Source organism: Primulina huaijiensis, chromosome 11 (assembly GCF_012295235.1).
Source record: "Primulina huaijiensis isolate GDHJ02 chromosome 11, ASM1229523v2, whole genome shotgun sequence".
Classification (NCBI taxonomy): Eukaryota; Viridiplantae; Streptophyta; class Magnoliopsida; order Lamiales; family Gesneriaceae; genus Primulina; species Primulina huaijiensis.
Genome location: NC_133316.1, coordinates 1405863 through 1424977, shown reverse-complemented (window position 1 = coordinate 1424977; position 19115 = coordinate 1405863). Strand labels below are relative to the sequence as shown.

Sequence of the window (19115 nt, the reverse complement as noted above, 5' to 3'; positions counted from 1 at the left end):
AATGACAAATGAAGGAATATAGGTGGTTATTATGCGTGAGAGAATATACGATTGAACACAATGTAATTGTTTATAAATCAATCAAACATTGTTAAGAAATATTTAGTACAACCATACAAATGTAATCTCATATGTATGACAACTATATAATTTGAGTTTGGATTCAAGTGATATGCAATTAGTATAAACCAACTCATACTACTTAACTTGTAATTGAACATCAACAACACGCCTTCAAGAATTGTAATTAGATAAAGCTTCTCAAGGTCGTACTGATAGTTACTAACTAACAAAATACTTGCACTTCCAGATCCAGACTTCATTCGTATTTCAGAACATAAATTTTGTAAGATCGAAGCTTCTCTTACAATTTTTCAAGCTTTGATTTTGAAGTACTCGAAACAAATTCACAGTCTTAGGATATAAAAAACAATTGATAAAGAACTCACCAAATCAATTTACTTTTTCTAGAAATTTAAATGCTGAAATCTATCTTAAATTGTGGAGAAATTGACAATCGCCTGATATGAAGTCGGTGAGTAAATTAATTAATGAAATAAATGAGCACGTGCGTCGGCTATATGCCAATAAAGGGCAAAATTGTGACTTTATAGGTCAAATTGGTGAAAACAATAAAAAAAAGCTTGGGTTAGACCATTTCCAACCCATAAATCTATTTTGGTACAGTTTCTGCACTAAAATAGTGCAGTTTCTGCACCAAATATAACATTCATCTCCAACCCATTTACTTCAAATCTTACACTAAAAAGTATATTCCTAGAATATTCTTTTTGTTTACTATTTATTTATAAATTTAACAATATAATTATAATTAATGTTAATATTAGTATTATAATTATAATTTTATTTATTTGATTCTTATATATATTAACTCTAATATTTATAATACGAATTAATACAAATGCTTCATTATTAAAATTGATATAATTTTAATACAAATAATTTATTTTCAGAACTTAATATGAATCCAAATTCAAACATCTGAACAACTATATTCCTCCCACAAATGATCAATTAAAGCATTTCGTAGTGCATAGTGAGCATCTTTGTCTTTTATCCTTTTATATCGAGCGATAAATTCTTGAAATCTGATATTCTCATCGACAACCATTTCAACATCCGGAGTTGGTGCTTCTCTCATATCTTCAATGGGTGCGCTAAGGTCACGTTCATCTTCGATAATCATATTGTGCATTATAATACATGCTGTCATTATATCATGTAAATGATGTTTCTTCCAAGCACGTGCTGGAGATGCCACAATCGCAAATCGAGATTGGAGAACACCAAATGCACGCTCCACGTCTTTTCTACAGGACTCTTGTTTCATTGCAAAATATTTCTTTATTGGACCGTGTGGATCGTCGATAGATTGTACAATAGTTGACCATTTAAGATAAATATCATCAGCCAAGTAATATCATGTATCATATTCTTTTCCTCCAATTGTATAATGAGCTCGAGGGGCAATACCTTGTGCTATGTTGGAAAATAGATTGGACGATCCCAAAACATTTATGTCATTATTGGATTCGGGCATACCAAAATATGCATGCCATATCCAAAGGTCATAGTCAGCTACTGTTTCTAAAATTATTGTTGGATAATCACTACGACCTGCATATTGACCCGCCCAAGCCGTTGGACAATTTTTTCACTTCCAATGCATGCAATCAAGACTTCCCAAAATTCCAGGAAATTCACCTTGTTTACCAATATAAAGTAACCTGGCAAAAAGGATCCACTGAACTTCAACAAATTTAAAAAATCTTTTAACTTCATCCCAGCGACCTCTTGGTGTTAAAAAATCTAAACTAAAGAAAAAAAGGGACGACAATGTGTTGGAATTGATATCTACAATGAAAGAAGAGCATCGCGATCTTATAAATGTATTACAAAAAAGATCCACTGAACTTCAACAAAGTTATGAGATGAAACTCCTAGCATTGCAAAATGAGCAGCTCAAATTAGCAAATCAACAAAAAAAATTGAAACTAGACAACAACAAATAGCATTAGCAACCCTTCAAGAGGAGAATAAAGTTTTGTACATGGATTTAAGCACGATAGGTGATCTAGAAATGCGCGAAATTGTTCGAAAAGAACGAGCCAAAATTTTGATAAAAAGAAATGAAGAACATGGACAACACGAAAATTACACATTTGGGAAATATTTTGGTGATTTTGGAGGATCGGGATCTAATTTAGGAGATTATTGATCATCTACCTTGTTTGTCATTTTTATGTTTTTATTCCCATTGTTATCTTTGTAATTTTCAATTATGTATTATTTTCGAATTTATATTCCAATTATGTATTATCTTTGTATTTGTATTTCAATTGGGTATTGTAATTTTAATTTCAAAATTTTGTTGTTGGTTTTTCTGATATTTTATCAATTATATATTTACGAGAATTAAAAATGTCAAAAATAAAATAAAAAACTAGAAATATTTTTATAATATTTCTAATATCGCCAAATTTGGCGCAGAGGAGGGAGGCTACGCCATTTTGGATAAATGGCGCAGCCTCCGTTGGAGGAGAAATCCTGCGCTATCATAGCATTTCACGCTGTAATAGAGCAGAGTTGGAGAAGTCCTTAGGAATTGCATACCAAAAAAAAAATTGTGCAAATGTATTTTCAACAAATTATCCCTTATTTAAATACTTTTTATCATCCGGTTGATCTTTTTTTTTTTAAAAAAAACAAATTTAAAATTGTAAACTATATAATTTCTTAAAAAATTTAATCTTTGTTGAAAATAAGAGATTGATGGTTGAAAATAAGAGTTGTAAATATTGAAAATTAGTGTGTGATGATGAATGTAATGATGTATTTATTTTTGGATTATTTTCAAAGAAATTCTATAAATAAGTCTCTCAATTTGTGAAGAAAACACACAATTGAGTAGAAAAAATTTTATAAAGAGTATAATTTAAGATATTTGTGAATTTGAGATTTTTACTATTTACCATAATTTTTTTACTTTTAACAATCCTCGGGTTTTTCTTTTTGAGAGATGTTACATTTTTTTTATTATATCATAAATTTATTTCATATAATATAAAAATATTTTAAATTTCTAATATATAGTTTTTTTTTGAAACTCTAATATATAGTTTTAAAAAAATAAAAAAAAGTCAAAACAAGTTATCGATTACCTCAACTGGAACCACACTTACATTTTATTTCACCGGCTGCAAAATCCAATGTGCTGAAATTTCAAGAAACAGTAAAGAGAAATGGAGCACACATTTTTTCCGACGACCACCAGGCGGGCGGAGGCTATGCGTTGGCTGACAATCTCGGAGAAGCTACTCTCTGAACGTGATCTAATGGGGAGCAAATCCTTTGCGACACGCGCGCGTGACGCGGTTCCGACGCTCGCCCCCGCTGACGAGATCCTGGCCATCGTAGATACGCTTCTCGTCGGAGATATCCGGATCGGAAACAACCAGCAGGACTGGTACTCAATCCTGGGCCTCACACCGCAGCAGGGCCAGGACTCCGAGCTCGTCGTGGCCCGGTACCGAAACCTTGCGCTTATCCTCAACCCGCAAAGAAACAAATACCCTTTAGCTGAGGAGGCCTTCCGCCTGGTTGTCGACGCATGGTCTGTACTATCCAACCCTTCGCGGAAAGCCATTTACGATAAAGAACTCTCTTTCTATTTTCACGCTCAGCAACAGCAGCAGCAGCAGCAGCCGGACCCATTTCATAACCAGAGCACCACAATGCCGCAAAATTTCATCTTTTTCGGTGCTGGCGGTCCGAGTACCGTAGCTCAGCCTGAGGTACACGCTGGTGGAAGCAGTAGCGTTCGTGGGAGTAATTTTTTTCGCGATCAACAGGTAAATACACAACCGCAACAGAAGAATCTTGTGGATTTTACTTCGGGTTCCAATTTATTTTATGGGTGTGGGTCAAAGTCGAGCGAAGAGCCTGCATATAAGCAGGCACCACCAAGTTATACTGATTTTTCTGGTAATGCAACTCGTGTTTCCGGGTCAATCCATGAGCCTGTGAATGACAAGCAGAAACAGCCAATGCAAGATTACTCTAATGTTAGTGATAAGGACAATACTAATGCTGGTGAGACTGTAGAAGACGATGAAGTGAATGAGGTAGAAATAGATACAATGGAAGTGCAGGATGAGGATGGTGATTTGCCTTTTTGGACTGCATGCCCGTATTGCTATTACATGTACCAGTATTCTGGTGTGTATACCGATTGTACTCTGAGGTGCCAGAACTGTAGAAGAGCGTTTCAGGCTGTGGCAATCCCCGCGCCACCACCAGTCATGGCAGGGCAAGAAGCTTACTTCTGCTGCTGGGGTTTCTTTCCATTGGGTGTGTCAATGGAGAATTGGGGGAAAAATATGTCTGCATCCTCCACTTGGACACCATTTTCACCTATGTTCTGTGTTCCACGAAATGGGGATGGAAAGGGGGTTGAAACGAAGAATTCGGGTCCTAGAATTTATGTTGATGAAGATGAGGTTTTTATTGAGATCTCGGACTCGAGTGGGTCTGACACTGGTTGGCAGAATGATGGGGAGCCAAAGAACAAGAAAGTGAAAAATGTCAAGGAGAAGGGGACTAATGATTTGATGCCTAACAGTAGCGCCAAGAAAGCTCAAGATGATAAGCGTAAGAATGTCAATGTAGAAGATGGATTTGCATCACGAAATAGGGTGGTAGAGATGCTGAATGAGACTGCTAGTGAGCCTAGTAAGAAAGGGGCAACTGCTAATGCTCGAAAGCAACCTAACAGGGTTGCCAAGAATTTCGGAAAGTTAGATTTAAATGTTGAGTTTAGCAATGAAACTGAGGAGCCTGCACCTAAAGTGAACCAAGGAAATGGACCTGGTCGTGGTGAGGATGATAACATTGAAGGGATTGGCTTTTTCGAGGGTCTTGATGAATTTCTAAATAGTCTTCCGATTCTTAATGTTGTTGGTGATGATAAAGTTGTGAAGGCAGCTTAGGAAAGCAAGACCTTGTGGTTTTGTGGCATTTGGTAACTGCAGGTTCGTGGGCAGTTTGGTGTAGAGAGTCATATTTAGTGGTGTTGTTTTGATATGTGGTAGTAAATTATTTAGATCTGCCTGGATATCCTTCTCTGTGGCCAAATTATGTGTATATATTTGCTAAGCATGCTTTTTTGACCTGTTTTCTAGCTGACCCTGGTTTTTTGGGTGATTGGGTCACTTGCTGTACTTCGAATGTCACACTGAAGAAGGTACCTTTGTGGCTTACATTTTGGTTATGCTCTAATTAAGTTCTCTAAATGATAAGAGTTGTCAGTAATATTTTGTTATATGGCACAAAAAATGTATTGTGTTTTTGGATACTACACAGCACCTAGTCACAGCACGTGCCGGATTTTTGCAAAGTTGTACCCTTGTCACTCAACTTCTTTGAGTTTCTTTTAGAAGTCATCCAGGCATGTTTTTACTGCCAGTGGAATCTTATTATCAATAATGAAGTACGTTTCAATACACAGTGTTCCTTCCAAATATTAAGTAATTTTGGTATTTCAGTTGGTTATGCGTAATAGTTATTTCTTCTGTGTAAATATATTTTGCTTAATTTAATTGTCGCTATCTTCATCTAACCACTTACTCAAGTATGACCTTAGAAACAACACACACACATTTAAAGTCCGAAGTTGGACTAAAAAATTTAAATCTGCATCGTGTTTTCATCATGCAATTTGTGATGTTTCCACGCTAATAGAACTTCTACATGTGATAGAGGTATCCTTCAGAATGCAGGTAATTTGCACTGCTCTCGTTTGAGCGATGTTTATTCTTTTGCTTTCTTTACTCTTTTATTTGTAGTGAATCACTAACGGATGAAATTTGTGATGTTTCCATGCTAATAGAGCTTCTAAATGTGATAGAGGCGCCTTTCAGAATTCTGGTAATTTGCACCGGTGTCGTTCAAGCAATGCTTGTTCTTTTACCTTCTTTACTATCTTTCATTTGTAGTGCGGCGCTAACTTTATACCGCAACTGTGCTTCTCGTATTCTGAGTAGCTTTTCTATCTGATCTAAGTCTTTGTTGACTAACATCAAAATTGAAGCATTTCGCTAGTGTTGTCGATGCCTTGAATTTCGAAGCAAAGTATGGGTTTTTTGATAGATGCCTTTTAAGCGCCGCCATGGAAGAAAATACTGTGGGCAGATTTTTATGGTTCCTCCTAAAATGCAGCGTCTGGGGTTAGTTGCAGCATTCTGCATCCGTTTTTTGGGGACTAGTTTTTGTGTTTTTTTTCTTTAGCATGAAGCGTTCTTTCTTCTTAGCATTGGCTTTTTCCTATGAAATTTTATTGACATGTAATATTCTGCGTTGGGAAGTTCTATCCTTCGTTGTAGCTTCTTCTCTAGCTCAATCTTCGTGCATCAAGCGGATCTGCTTGACGACAGTTCGTGCTTAACGAATAAACATGGCGACTTTTAACGATGCCTTGTCCCGTTTTGGCTAAAAGATCGAATCCTAGTGGTTCGGTCATTGATCTTGAAATTAATGGCAGCTAAACTGATAGATAAACTGTGACAGATGATGAATTTATTAAGGTTGTAGTTAGAAGATTTTATGTTGGAAGAAATGAATGAATTTGAAATAACACTCGTGCTCGATATAAAATTCATCTATACAATACAATAAAATTGATGGTATCAAATTCCTTAATCTCGAAGTACTTGTATGAGATGTATTTTCCTAGGCGCAACATAATTTTGACAAACAAGACGTTTTACGCCACTATGTGGTAAATGAATAATTTAAATTAAATATTTGGATAAATTAAAATCTTCTGTCATTAAACTCAAATCAGACAATATTATGCCTTTAATTTTATTTTATTTTTATTCTTTAGAAATGTTATCCGCACAAAATTATATGATTTTAAGAAAAATATTATGGAAAATAACATAGTTTTGAATTCCAACAATTTTTTTATATAAAAATTTATTGTATACACACGCGCCGCGCGTTCGTTGAAGCAAACAGGCGTTTATGGAGAGCTATCTAATCTCTCTCCGTTGTTGTCCTCGATTCAATCGATTGATTTCTAACAATCAGAAACGTTGCTGTCTCCGTCTTTCTTGGAGGACACGTGTCCTGTGATCCAACCAACGAACGTTGGTTCTAAACTGACACCAGATCCACGTATTTATGAACTATATTTATTAGCTGTGTGATTTCTTAAGCATTTCTTGATTTCTCGTTCGCTTAGCAGCAGATTCTGCAGCTTGAAGTGCTGGGAAGAAATCTGTTAATGGCTAAGGCACTGTTCCATTCGTCACCTCTGTCTTCTTCCTCTTCTGTGGACATCTCCATGACTCCAGCAAAGGCCTCCACTGTAAACTTTCGTTTCTTCCTTTTGTTGTCTGTCTGTATGAATTGTATGCAATCCTGTCTGATTTCATTTGGTTTGATTCTTGAGATTGAGGTGTTTTTTTCTTCTTTTGGAGCAGATCTTTGGTACCCATTTGAGATCTTCGGAAATTGAGCAGACCCATTTGAGATTTCCGGATTCTTTCAAGTAGGTGCTGCAAAGTTCAGATCTTTCTGCTTATTGTTTTTTCTTTGGGTCTTATTTGTTGATAAAATCGTTCTTTTCTTTGCCTGTGATCACATCAGTCGTGTACATGCGTTTCGTTTGTGATAATATATGGTTTTTGATTTTTTTTAAAAAAAATCTGTAATATGTCGTTGCTTGTTTCACACCACTGCGTGTCCAATCGAACATGTTTGATGAAAATTCGGAGTTTAATGAGATAAGGTCGTTGAGTTAGCCAGATTTTACCTGTGCTGGATAGTTGCAAATGATAATTTGAGAAACGAAATTTCCCTCCAAGGATTCATTTTTTTAGAGCACCTGACCGATTTCGCCAAGGAAGATCAACTTTCACGTTTCATGCCTACACGTGTTTGTTTAGATATAGTGATACACTAAAGAGTAGAAACTGGTGTTTGATCTTCTTGGATGGGAATTGTAGGCTATTTTTTTTTGTGCGGCACACATGATATAATTATTCAACAGATTTAGTATGTTTGCTCTCTATTTTTACTTCCTTCCTTTATCGTAGGACAGGGGTAAGACGTGATGGTGGGTTTATTTCCATGATTTCATTTTTCATGACCACTTCTCATCAAAACAGGAAACTCTGGCCCCCAATATCACCGATAATAATATTTAGAATTTGTAGTAAGACTCTGCACATTAGTTCTACTGGTTACTATTTCGCGTTTGTTTCAATTTACGAAGATGAGTAACTTGTGTTACTAGAGGATTCATTTATATAAGCCTTATAAATCTTATCAACTTATCAAATCCTCCCTACAAATATGAGTGGAACAGAGGTGTTTTAGGTCTATATATATTGTCTTATGGTGTTTTCTATGTCGTGCTCAACTTTTATGACTCTAGACTCCCATGAAACACTAGGAGGTTGATCCAAAGAGACAAGCACACTTATGTTTAGAACTAAATTTGCATCTTGTGATATAGGGTTTTGTATTAATTCAGTGCCTTTTGTGCTGTCAACTTCCTTTCATGGATACTTAAAGGAATCCAACACTCCGATTGAATACTTTAATGGAGTCTCCAGTCTTAACTTCGGAGATCATGGATAAAAGTGCAGTAGTGAGCGACAAGGCACTCAATCAATTCAAGGAGTTGAGAAATCGATTTCTTGGTTTCAAAAAAGAGAAATACTCGTAAGATAATGTAAATCTACCTGCAATTATAAAGTCAAAAACCTTGTTCGTTTTACATTCATCTTATTTTTCTAGGCAAAACTTAGAACATTACCAAAGCCTTTCCCAAAACCAAGCACCTAAGGTATCATTTTCGGTTTCTTTCCATCAATTTTTAAAAATCTTTTTATCACGGTAAAATTCTAACATTTTCAAGAACAGTTCATGGTGATTGCATGTGCGGACTCACGAGTTTGCCCCACCAGCATCCTAGGATTTGAACCAGGAGAAGCTTTCGTGGTTCGCAATGTGGCAAACTTGGTGCCCCCTCACGAGGTATGATGTAGAATTTATCTGGGGCTTACAAATCTATAAATTAAGAAGAATGATACTTTACTATATTGGAATTGAGTTTTGCGATGTACTATTAAAGATGTTATCCTGTATGTGATTCCCACATACTCTTCTGATGCAGAATGGACCTTCAGAGACAAATGCTGCCCTTGAATTTGCTGTTACTTCTCTTGAAGTAAGTAATTATTTGCTAATCGAAACTTTAGATTGTCTGCCACTCTTATCAATTTTCTCTAGCAACCATCTGTGCAAAAACTGAAGGAAATTTTAGGAATTTATTAAACATCTGTTAAAAGATCATTGTGAAAGTTTTTAGAAAGCCACAAACGGTTAAAAAGACTAAAAAAGTTTTTGTAGCATGAAATCTGGACATTTTCATCTTATCGTAAAGTACCTTATCAGAACATCAACCAATGTCTGCAGGTTGAAAATATACTAGTTGTTGGCCACAGCTGCTGTGGAGGAATAAAAGCCTTAATGAGCTATCAAGATGAAATAAATAGTAATTCAAGGTTTTGGTTAATTTCTCACTTATCTTCATCTTGATTTCTTAGTGCTTCTCACACCCGCCTATTTGCGTTCCAGTAGCTTCATTAAAAATTGGGTGATTGTCGGAAAGGCAGCAAAGTTGAAAACAAAAGCTGCTGCTTCAAACCTCGACTTTGATCAGCAGTGCAGACACTGTGAAAAGGTGTGTTCCCTGTTATTCTCTGGTTGTATTTATTGTATATGTGTTATCTGATTTAGATTTTTCATGTACTGTGTCGTATAAAATGCGATAAAGGTTGTTTTTTAGCTCCTGTATCATGAATATGCCCGAACATGTGTATGAAACTTAGAAAATGAATTCTGTCTTCGATTATCATACATTTTGATTGAAGATTTCAAGCCTCAAGGGTGGAAGTCGAAACATGATAATCAAATCAAATATAGTCTTAATTATTTGTAGATTCGATGCATTATGATTGTCGTTGGAGGTTACTTAAATATCTTAAGAATAAGGGCTGAGAGCATATGAATAAGAAAAATTTTAAGACAGATGACATTTATCATAGGAAAAGTTATGGTTGATTAAAAGGATGTATTTGAGTCTCTTTTTGTTTTAGCAGCGACCTACTAGAACTCTACCAAAAAAATATTTCAATACTGAAGCTACAGTTTGGTCAATCAGTAATTTTTAAGCTCAATCTCTATTCTAGTATTTTTTGAGTAATTTGAAATCTCACTCCATGAGTTCAATTTTTCGAGCCACAGTGAGCTAAATTTTGTTCAATTACTGACATAAATACCCTTCAATTTTTGTGAAATGGATTGTAAATATATATTGTTATATTTTGAATAAAATAGTAATTTAAGGAAAATAAAAAATATAAAAAAAATTTGTGCTCGGATGCTCCATGAGCCTTGTGCCCCAGGCTCGCTCGTGAAAATTTTTAATCCTTATAACAACTCAAGCTCCACATTGCGATTATTGGTGCATGTAGGCTATAGTACATTCCAGTCTCTTGGCCGAATACTGATTACACTCTGTTCAACTTGTGCAGGAATCGATTAACAGGTCGTTGATGAACTTACTCAGTTATCCATGGATAGAAGAGCGGGTGAAAAATGGGATGCTTTCGATTCATGGTGGCTACTATGACTTCATCGATTGTACGTTTGAAAAGTGGACCCTTGACTACAAGGGAAGCAGTTCGAAAGCCGATGGGGGTTACTCGATTGGCAACCAAGAATTTTGGAGCTGAGTTTGCTGTCATAGGTGATCCTTTGTATTTGATACCAGAATAGATTTTTTTATTAGTTTCTTATTCAGAGATTATGTAAGAATTGAAATTGTTAATGTCTGAATTTCAGCTATATGTACACTTAACTTTTACAGACACGGAATGTAGACTTTGAAAAATGAATGTTTTTTTGGATGAAGTGGTTGTCCTTTAATTTGATATAAGTTGATGAGTTGAGCATGCCATGAGGTAATTAAGACAAATTCATGAATGCTAGAAAACTAAACACAGGAGCCACCCATTTGTGGTGAAATGACAAACATTTTCTGTATGCGAAGGCATAGGGAAGAAGTCTGAGTTCGATATGAAGTGATAGTGAAAAAAATATCTCACCCCATGTAATTAAAAAAAGAAAGAAATCTCATCACATGAGGATGAATTTATTAAGATAAACACTCCAAAATTTAATTGAACTTTGTAAATTATATATTAATTCATATGAATAAAATCAACATATATAAAATATTGGGCTAAATTGTTGAGCCAATAATGTCGGTGTGCATAAATAACTCTTCCAATGGTACTTTGAATATAGTTGGTTTAGTTACATGTGAGAATACTATTATTCAGAAGTTAATCAAACTTAATGTTATACGTTGTGCCTAGATTGTAACTGGACAATGAATCCTCTTACTCGAACTCAGTTGTTCTTATAGCAAGCTGGACTTGTGTGTGCATAACTGAAGTTTTACACGACTCCGCGATATTAATTAAACCATGTTGTTACATGAATCTTATGAACCATTATAAAGTTTAGTAGGAATTTTTTCAGAACTTGACATGGGGCAGAATTATTTACTGTTTCTTAAGCTAGCTTGACTCGATAATTTTTATAGGAGCTTGATTGAAGTATGTGGATTTTTAAGAAACTCGAGTTGAACAGTAGCATATATCATTACCTACCAGGTTGAATAATTTATTATAGGTGTCCAACTAGGAAATTTTGACATGAGTTAACTGATACGTAATTGGCATTATCAATAAAGAAGTTGAACTAACCTTTATTTTTCCTGCCAACCAGGCCAACAGAGCTTCTTGTTCTTCGCATCCCATCTCTATATAAACTGGTGCAGATACTTTTTCATGCATCAAAAGCAATTTGCTCAAAAGTATATTGAATTATCAATCTATCTTCTGCTGCAAGCAATGGCTTATAACAACAATTATACTATTTTCTTTCTGTTGCTTATTGCTTTATCTTCGATATCAGAGGCGCGACACCTCCTGGAAACAAATTTGCCTGAAGTTCCTAAGCCTGAGTTGCCTACATTGCCAAAACCTGAGATTCCGGGTCTTCCTAAGCCGGAGCTGCCCACGTTGCCAAAACCCGAGCTCCCCAAGTTGCCAAAACCAGAGCTTCCTACACTGCCAAAGCCTGAGCTTCCCACAGTTCAAAAGCCGGAGCTGCCCACATTGCCGAAACCCGAGCTTCCTACATTGACAAAGCCCGACCTTCCAGCATTCTCAAAGACAGAGCTGCCAACTTTGCCAAAACCGGAGCTTCCTACGTTGCCAAAACCCGAGCTTCCTACACTCCCAAAGCCTGAACTACCAACTTTGCCAAAACCGGAGGTTCCTACATTGCCAAAACCTGAGCTGCCAACTCTACCAAAACCCGAGCTTCCGACACTGCCCAAGCCTGAGCTCCCCACACTCCCAAAGCCAGAGCTGTCTACTTCGTTGAAACCTGAGCTTCCCACGTTGCCAAAGACCGAGCTTCCTATACTCCCAAAACCCGAACTTCCAACTTTGCCAAAACCCGAGCTTCCTACACTCCTAAAGCCTGAGCTGCCAACTGTGCCGAAACCAGAGTTTCCCACGCTGCCAAAACCCGAGCTTCCCACGTTGCCAAAGCCCGAGCTTCCTACACTCCCAAAGCCTGAGCTTCCAACTTTGCCAAAACCCGAGCTTCCCACATTGCCAAAGCCCGAGCTTCCTGCACTCCCAAAGCCTGAGCTACCAGCTTTGTCAAAACCAGAGCTTCCCACCTTGCCAAAACCCGAGCTTCCTACACTGCCAAAACCTGAATTGCCTAAACTGGCAGTGCCAGAAGTGCCAAAAGCTCCATAAGTTATCACTTGGGATTTTAAAATGATTATCATGGGATGAAGTGCTATAATTTGTTTCAAAGGCGATTTGGGGTGATCGATATATCTGTTTATTGTCGATTTTTTTTCTTTGAATTGTTTTCATTTGCTTGTACCTTCGTTTAGAGATGTTGCCATTCCAGTGTCCTTATTTGCTCCAGTGATTCGTTATACATTTCATATATAGTTTCAGTTTGCTTGATTTCTGCTGCCTATTTTGTTGATCAGATCTATTGACTTTTATTGTCTTTCTTTGTTTACTGCACGGTTTCATTTGTTGTATGACCAATCTAATGGCATCAAACTCATCAACTTTCGTTTAGTTTAAGGAACAAGCAGTATTCATTGATAAATCAGACAGCCAACCAACCGTCTGCAGAAGAACCCTTTGTGCAAAAATAATTATCCTGAAATTTGCTTACGTCTAGTGCCTTTCTAGAGTTTAGATTTTGAATATTTCTTGAATTTTCGAACTTCCTAATCTCTACTAAATCTGCAAAGAAAAACAAAGAAATTAACTTCGTGACTGCTAATCGCATATGAACCAAGTGCAACAGCTCAAATACAGCTTAATATATGGAGCTGATTTCGGTTTACATGGTTTGTCAAGTCTTTTACGTAGAAGAAAAACCAACTTCCTGCTAGTCTAACATCTATTATCTATCTTTTATCTATTATTCTATTCTATTCTATTCTAATTATTACTAAAGTATGAGTTTTCATTGTTTATTTATTAAATTATCCTTGTTTCATAAGTGGTAATTATTAGAGGTATGTATATTTTTGTCTTTTGGTAATCATTTATAATATATAATTAATGTTGGCGTTTGTTCATATATATTCCTCATCTACTATTATTTATCATATTTTATCTTTAATTACAAATACAAGCAAATCAAATATTATGATTCAGGTAATTTGAATAAGTTTTTTTGTCAACAAATAATGATTCCTCAACGCGATATTGTATTGTTTCTTCAATTTTTTTTTTCAAACAATTAAACTTTATATAACATGTGTTAACATTATTTTAACGAGATTATAAATGTAAAATTGTTTAATTTATTTTCAATTATCATTGTGTTATGTTGATATTATTTAAAGAAACTATATATGACTCTTATAATTTTTTCCATGTTTTAACTTTTTATTAGATTTCAAATCATATATTTTTCTTTTTTATTCAATAGAAATGTATACATAATGATTATCATTTATTATTATTAAACAATTATACGATTGAGTGAAATATTGAATTGTTAATTGATAGATTTTTTTAATATCATTGATTTGATAAAAATATTGAGAAAATGTGATGTATTTGAAAAAAAATAAAAATATAGTTATTTATTGATTCTTAATTATCTTCATTCATTCTCTTTTTCCTCTTATTTTGTTTTCAAACATGATTGTAAATCAAAGTTCGTACCAATGAATAATTGGACTATAACGTCGAAGTGAATGTCATTTTTTTAAAATAAAAAACTATATAAGTAAAAAAAATTAATTTACATTTTAGATTTGATATACAGATATATATTCATCTTTTTCACCATTTATTATTTGTATTTAGACATCACAAGTTTCATTTCAAATTAGACAAATTAGTTACTGAGAACAATAATGTGTTGTCATTGGTGTTGAAAGATGTGGATAAACCAAATCAGACTTCAAAAAAACAAGAGAAAATAAAATGAAGTAAGATCCGAAATGTGAACGACTAAAATAAAAAATTACGAAGTCCATAAAAAAAAACCAAGACAAATATTAAACATATTAATTAACATCAAATCCANTAAAATGAAGTAAGATCCGAAATGTGAACGACTAAAATAAACAAAATACGAAATCCATAAAAAAAACTAAGGCAAATATTAAACATATTAATTAACATCAAATCCGATAATGAAAAAGAAACATGAAAATCAGATATGATGATGTGATTGTTGAATTTAATCGAACAAAGAAGCATGAAAATTAAAATTTTTTTTAAAAAAGACGAAAAAGATATTGAATGATTTAAAAATCGAACAAAGAAAATATTGAAAAAAATTAAATTATGGTTGTTTGAAATGATAGATAAACCGCAAAAAAACATTTGTTATTGAACAATTTGTGAAAAAATTATGTGTCTACATTGATTTACGAATTTATGACAAATATTCTTAGTACACTCAAGTTCGTTACTCACGTGCAACAAACGTGCTTTGCTACTAATCTTACTAGTCTACTATTATTATTATAAAAGTGTGAGTTTTCATTGTTTATTTACTAAATTTCCCTCATGTCTTGTGTTTATCTTTTGGTATGCTTTATGTTCATCTTTTGATATCACTACATGTTTTTCTTTAGATATTAATATGATTATTTTGTCATTTGTCTATTTAACTTTGAATTTTATTCTTTCTTTGTTTTTGTTGGTCGGTTTAATTCCAAAGTTACATCTCGAGGTTTAATATTTGCATCGCCACTACCTTTGACAACATCCACTAATTTGAAACAGAAGAATCAATTATATTAAATCAAATGATATAAGTCCATCTTATCTTATTATATCTACATACAAATAATAAAGGGTGAGAACGATGAACACAAATCTAAAATATAAATTAAATTTTTTTACTTGCATAGTTTCTATTTTTAAGAAATGAAATTCACTTCGACGTTATAGTCCAATTATTCATGGGTATGAACTTAGATTTACAATCATGTTTAAAACAAAATGAGATGAAAATAGAATGAATGAAGAGAATTAAGAATTAAGAAATAATTATATTTTTTATTTTTTGAAATACATCACATTTTGTCAACATTTTTATCGAATCAAATATTAAAAAATCTATTAATTGACAACTCAATATTCCACTCCAACGTATAATTGCCTAGATGAACAGAAATCTATATAGCAAATCTAAAATATTAATTAAATTTTTTACTTGTATAGTTTCTATTTTTAAGAAATCAAATTCACTTCGACGTCATAGTCCAATTATTCATGGGTAAGAACTTTGATTTACAATCATGTTTNTTATTCATGAGTATGAACTTTGATTTACAATCATGTTTCAAAACAACAATCAAGTTTCAAAACAAAATGAGATGAAAAAAAGAATGAATGAAGAGAATTAATAATTAAGAAATGATTATATTTTTTATTTTTGAAATACATCACATTTTCTCAATATTTTTATCTGATCAATGATATTNATTTGAAATCTGGAAAAAAAAATTTAAACACAGAGACATCATAAGAGTCATAATTTAAAATCAAATGATAGAATTTCATCTTATCATGTCTAAATACAAATAATAAAAGTTGAGAAAGATTAACACATATCCATATAACAAATTTAAAAAAAATTTAAATTTTTTACTTGTATAGTTGCTATTTTTAAGAAATGAAATTAATTTCGACGTCATAGTTCAATTATTCATGGGTACGAACTTTGATTTACAATCATGTTTCAAAACAAAATGAGAGCAAAAAAGGAAGGAAAGAAGAGAATTAAGAATAAAAAAGTAAAAATATTTTTTATTTTCTGAAATACATACATTTTCATGGAATCAATGATATTAAAAAAATCTATCAATTGACAATTCAATATCACCCTCCAACATATAATTGTTTAATAATAATAAAGAATAATCATTATATATACATTTTTATTTGAATGAAAAAGAAAAACTCATTATTGGAATCTAAAAAAAATTTAAAACATAGAGAAATTTTAAGAGTCATTCAAATAGAAATGTATACATCATGATTATCATTTACTATTATTAAACAATTGTACGATTGAGTGAAATATTGAATTGTTAATTGATATATTTATTTAATATCATTGATTTGATAAAATAAAAAAAATTAAAAATATAGTTATTTATTGATTCTTAATTATCTTCGTTCCAACCCTTTTTCCTCTCATTTTGTTTTCGAACATGATTGTAAATCAAAATTCGTATCAATAAATAATTGTACAATGACGTCGAAGTGAATGTCATTTTTTAAAAATAAAAACTATATAAGTAAAAAATTTAATTTACATTTAAATTTTAATATATAGATATATATTCATCTTTCTCACCTTTTATTATTTGTATTTAGATATCACAAGTTTCATTTCAAATTAGACAAATTAGTTACTAAAAACAATAATGTGTTGTCATTGGTGTTGAAAGATGTGGATAAACCAAATCAGACTTCAAAAAAACAAGAGAACATAAAATGAAGTAAGATCCGAAATGTGAACGACTAAAATAAACAAAACACGAAGTCCATAAAAAAAAACCAAGGCAAGTATTAAATATATTAATCAACATTAAATCCGATAATGAAAAAGAAACATGAAAATCAGATATGATGATGTGATCGTTGAATTTAATCGAACAAAGAAGCATGAAAAATTAAAAAAAAAAAAGGTGTATTTCTTTATTTTGAGTAAAAGCCATGAAAAGAAGAGCACACTTATTTTGGTCGGTAACAAAGTGTCATCGCTTTCACTCAAAATAAAGAATCAAGCACCACACTTACTTTATCTGGTAACAGTGTCATACAATACAAGATCTTCACTGTCCTATAGAGGGAATTGAGGAAAGAAAAGAAACAACTATTTCCTTAAGTTGGGGATTTATATACAATTCTATTTACCAACAAAATCAATCTAAGATTATCTACCACACTTTAATCTGCCTACATTAAGTCACAGATGTTCTTCGTGTCATTTCTAAGATGATTTTTTAGTCACTTCACGTTAGAGACCAAGGGAAAAGGATATGCCACACCAGGATGAAATTCACTATCCACCGTTAAGTGTGTAGGCCCCGCACCAATCGAAAGGCCATGGAGAATCCACCGAGCCAAAGTGCCTCGAAACTTGGAAATGGTTAATCTTTATGAGGGCCAAAGCAGCCTGGCACGATATTATCAGCACTGCCATCAACAGCAAGTGCAAAGCTTCATCGCTCGTGTGCTGTAACTTTTACTACTCTGAACCACCACCCCCCCTCAATTTATGTTTCTTGATGGGCATTTATGCATTCTTTCTGATTTTATGGTGCGATTTTAAGGCATCACATTATTAAGACAGAATAATGAACACATTTGAAACCAATATGTGGTGATCATCGTGTAATCTGTTTGAATGATATTTGCCCCCATGGTCTCATCAGTATATGACTACTGAGTAGTATTATTTGAATAGAAATATTAATCAAAACCAGCTCAAATAATTCATATCCATAATGCAAATTATTTGCTTGATTACATTTTATCTATAATGGAATGAAAAGTTTGGTGAAAGAATGAGTTAATGAATTTTGGGAGAGATAAATATATGCTGTAATGTTTTGGTTTGATAGTGGCTCGTAAAGAAGTTGTGTCAGCGACAGCCAGCATGAACTGGTGGTACTGGACCCTGCACTACAAGTACAAGCTGGATTACCCAAAAAAGATTTTAGAATAAGGATCACAGGCAAAACTAAGCATTTTTTAAAACAATTACACGAGAAATTTGGATTATTCTTCTTTTTTTTGGAGAGCCGACACTCAACTGCAGTACTTTGCTTTGCTACGGACATGAGACAAATTCAACAGACTTAATTGTGTTGTCAATGATTGGTGCTGAGAGTCGGAGTACGAAGGATCAAAAACAACATGCATATCTTCTGGTCTCAGGACCGTGTACGATTAACCATCGCAGCCGCGGATCGACATCATCTGTGTTCGTTCCGTGAAATGTTCATGCAACTGGAACAACAGACTCCTATACAGCCCCACGACCGTTATGGTGAACCGTACTCAAAGTTTTACCAACACAAATTTGGAGCCGAAACAAACTATTCTAGAGCGGAGGCGAGACAAGACAAGGCATATAAGCAAAATCAAAAGTCGACACACTTCCCTGTGAAATGTGAATCCATTTGTTACTGTAATAATATATTTATTAGCACAGCCATATAGTTGTTTGGTAATCAACATTCAACAACCTGATCAACTGCCTTTATAGGTCAAGCTGGAATAAGGTGAAGTAGATTCAAGACAAATAAATGCTCAACGGGTGGGAGGGTTTCCATATTCAAGAATCCATAATTTTCAACTATATAAACCCTCACCCAATCCTTACATTCTTGCATCATTCCAACTTATCCACTCAAACACTTA

The 19115-nt window shown here is 33.7% G+C and overlaps 3 protein-coding genes across 7 annotated transcripts; 2 read left to right on the top strand and 1 right to left on the bottom strand.

Moving 5' to 3' along the window:
- Positions 1-994: 994 nt before the first annotated feature.
- Positions 995-1351, bottom strand: LOC140987707 (uncharacterized). The gene has a single exon (XM_073456344.1). The coding sequence runs from the start codon at positions 1349-1351 to the stop codon at positions 995-997; it is 357 nt and encodes a 118-aa protein (XP_073312445.1).
- Positions 1352-3177: 1826 nt separating this feature from the next.
- LOC140987961 (uncharacterized) lies at positions 3178-6562 on the top strand. Of its 2 annotated transcripts, XR_012177246.1 has the most exons (2): positions 3178-5263; positions 5865-6562. XR_012177246.1 is itself a non-coding variant. In XM_073456763.1 (1 exon), the coding sequence occupies exon 1, from the start codon at positions 3264-3266 to the stop codon at positions 5007-5009; it is 1746 nt and encodes a 581-aa protein (XP_073312864.1). In that variant the 5' UTR covers positions 3178-3263; the 3' UTR covers positions 5010-5279. The 2 variants fall into 2 exon arrangements, 1 of the variants encoding a protein (XP_073312864.1); XM_073456763.1 differs by lacking the exon at positions 5865-6562 and having other exon boundaries at positions 3178-5279.
- Positions 6563-7076: 514 nt separating this feature from the next.
- On the top strand, positions 7077-13157 carry LOC140988029 (beta carbonic anhydrase 5, chloroplastic-like). Of its 4 annotated transcripts, none has more exons than XM_073456874.1 (9): positions 7077-7390; positions 7506-7573; positions 8602-8751; positions 8827-8875; positions 8953-9066; positions 9206-9259; positions 9508-9596; positions 9673-9775; positions 10629-13157. In XM_073456874.1, exons 1-9 carry the CDS (start codon positions 7307-7309, stop codon positions 10827-10829), a joined length of 912 nt encoding a protein of 303 aa, XP_073312975.1. In that variant the 5' UTR covers positions 7077-7306; the 3' UTR covers positions 10830-13157. The 4 variants fall into 4 exon arrangements, with proteins under 4 accessions (XP_073312975.1, XP_073312974.1, XP_073312976.1 ...); XM_073456873.1 differs by having other exon boundaries at positions 9670-9775; XM_073456875.1 differs by having other exon boundaries at positions 8561-8751; positions 9670-9775.
- Positions 13158-19115: the final 5958 nt, after the last annotated feature.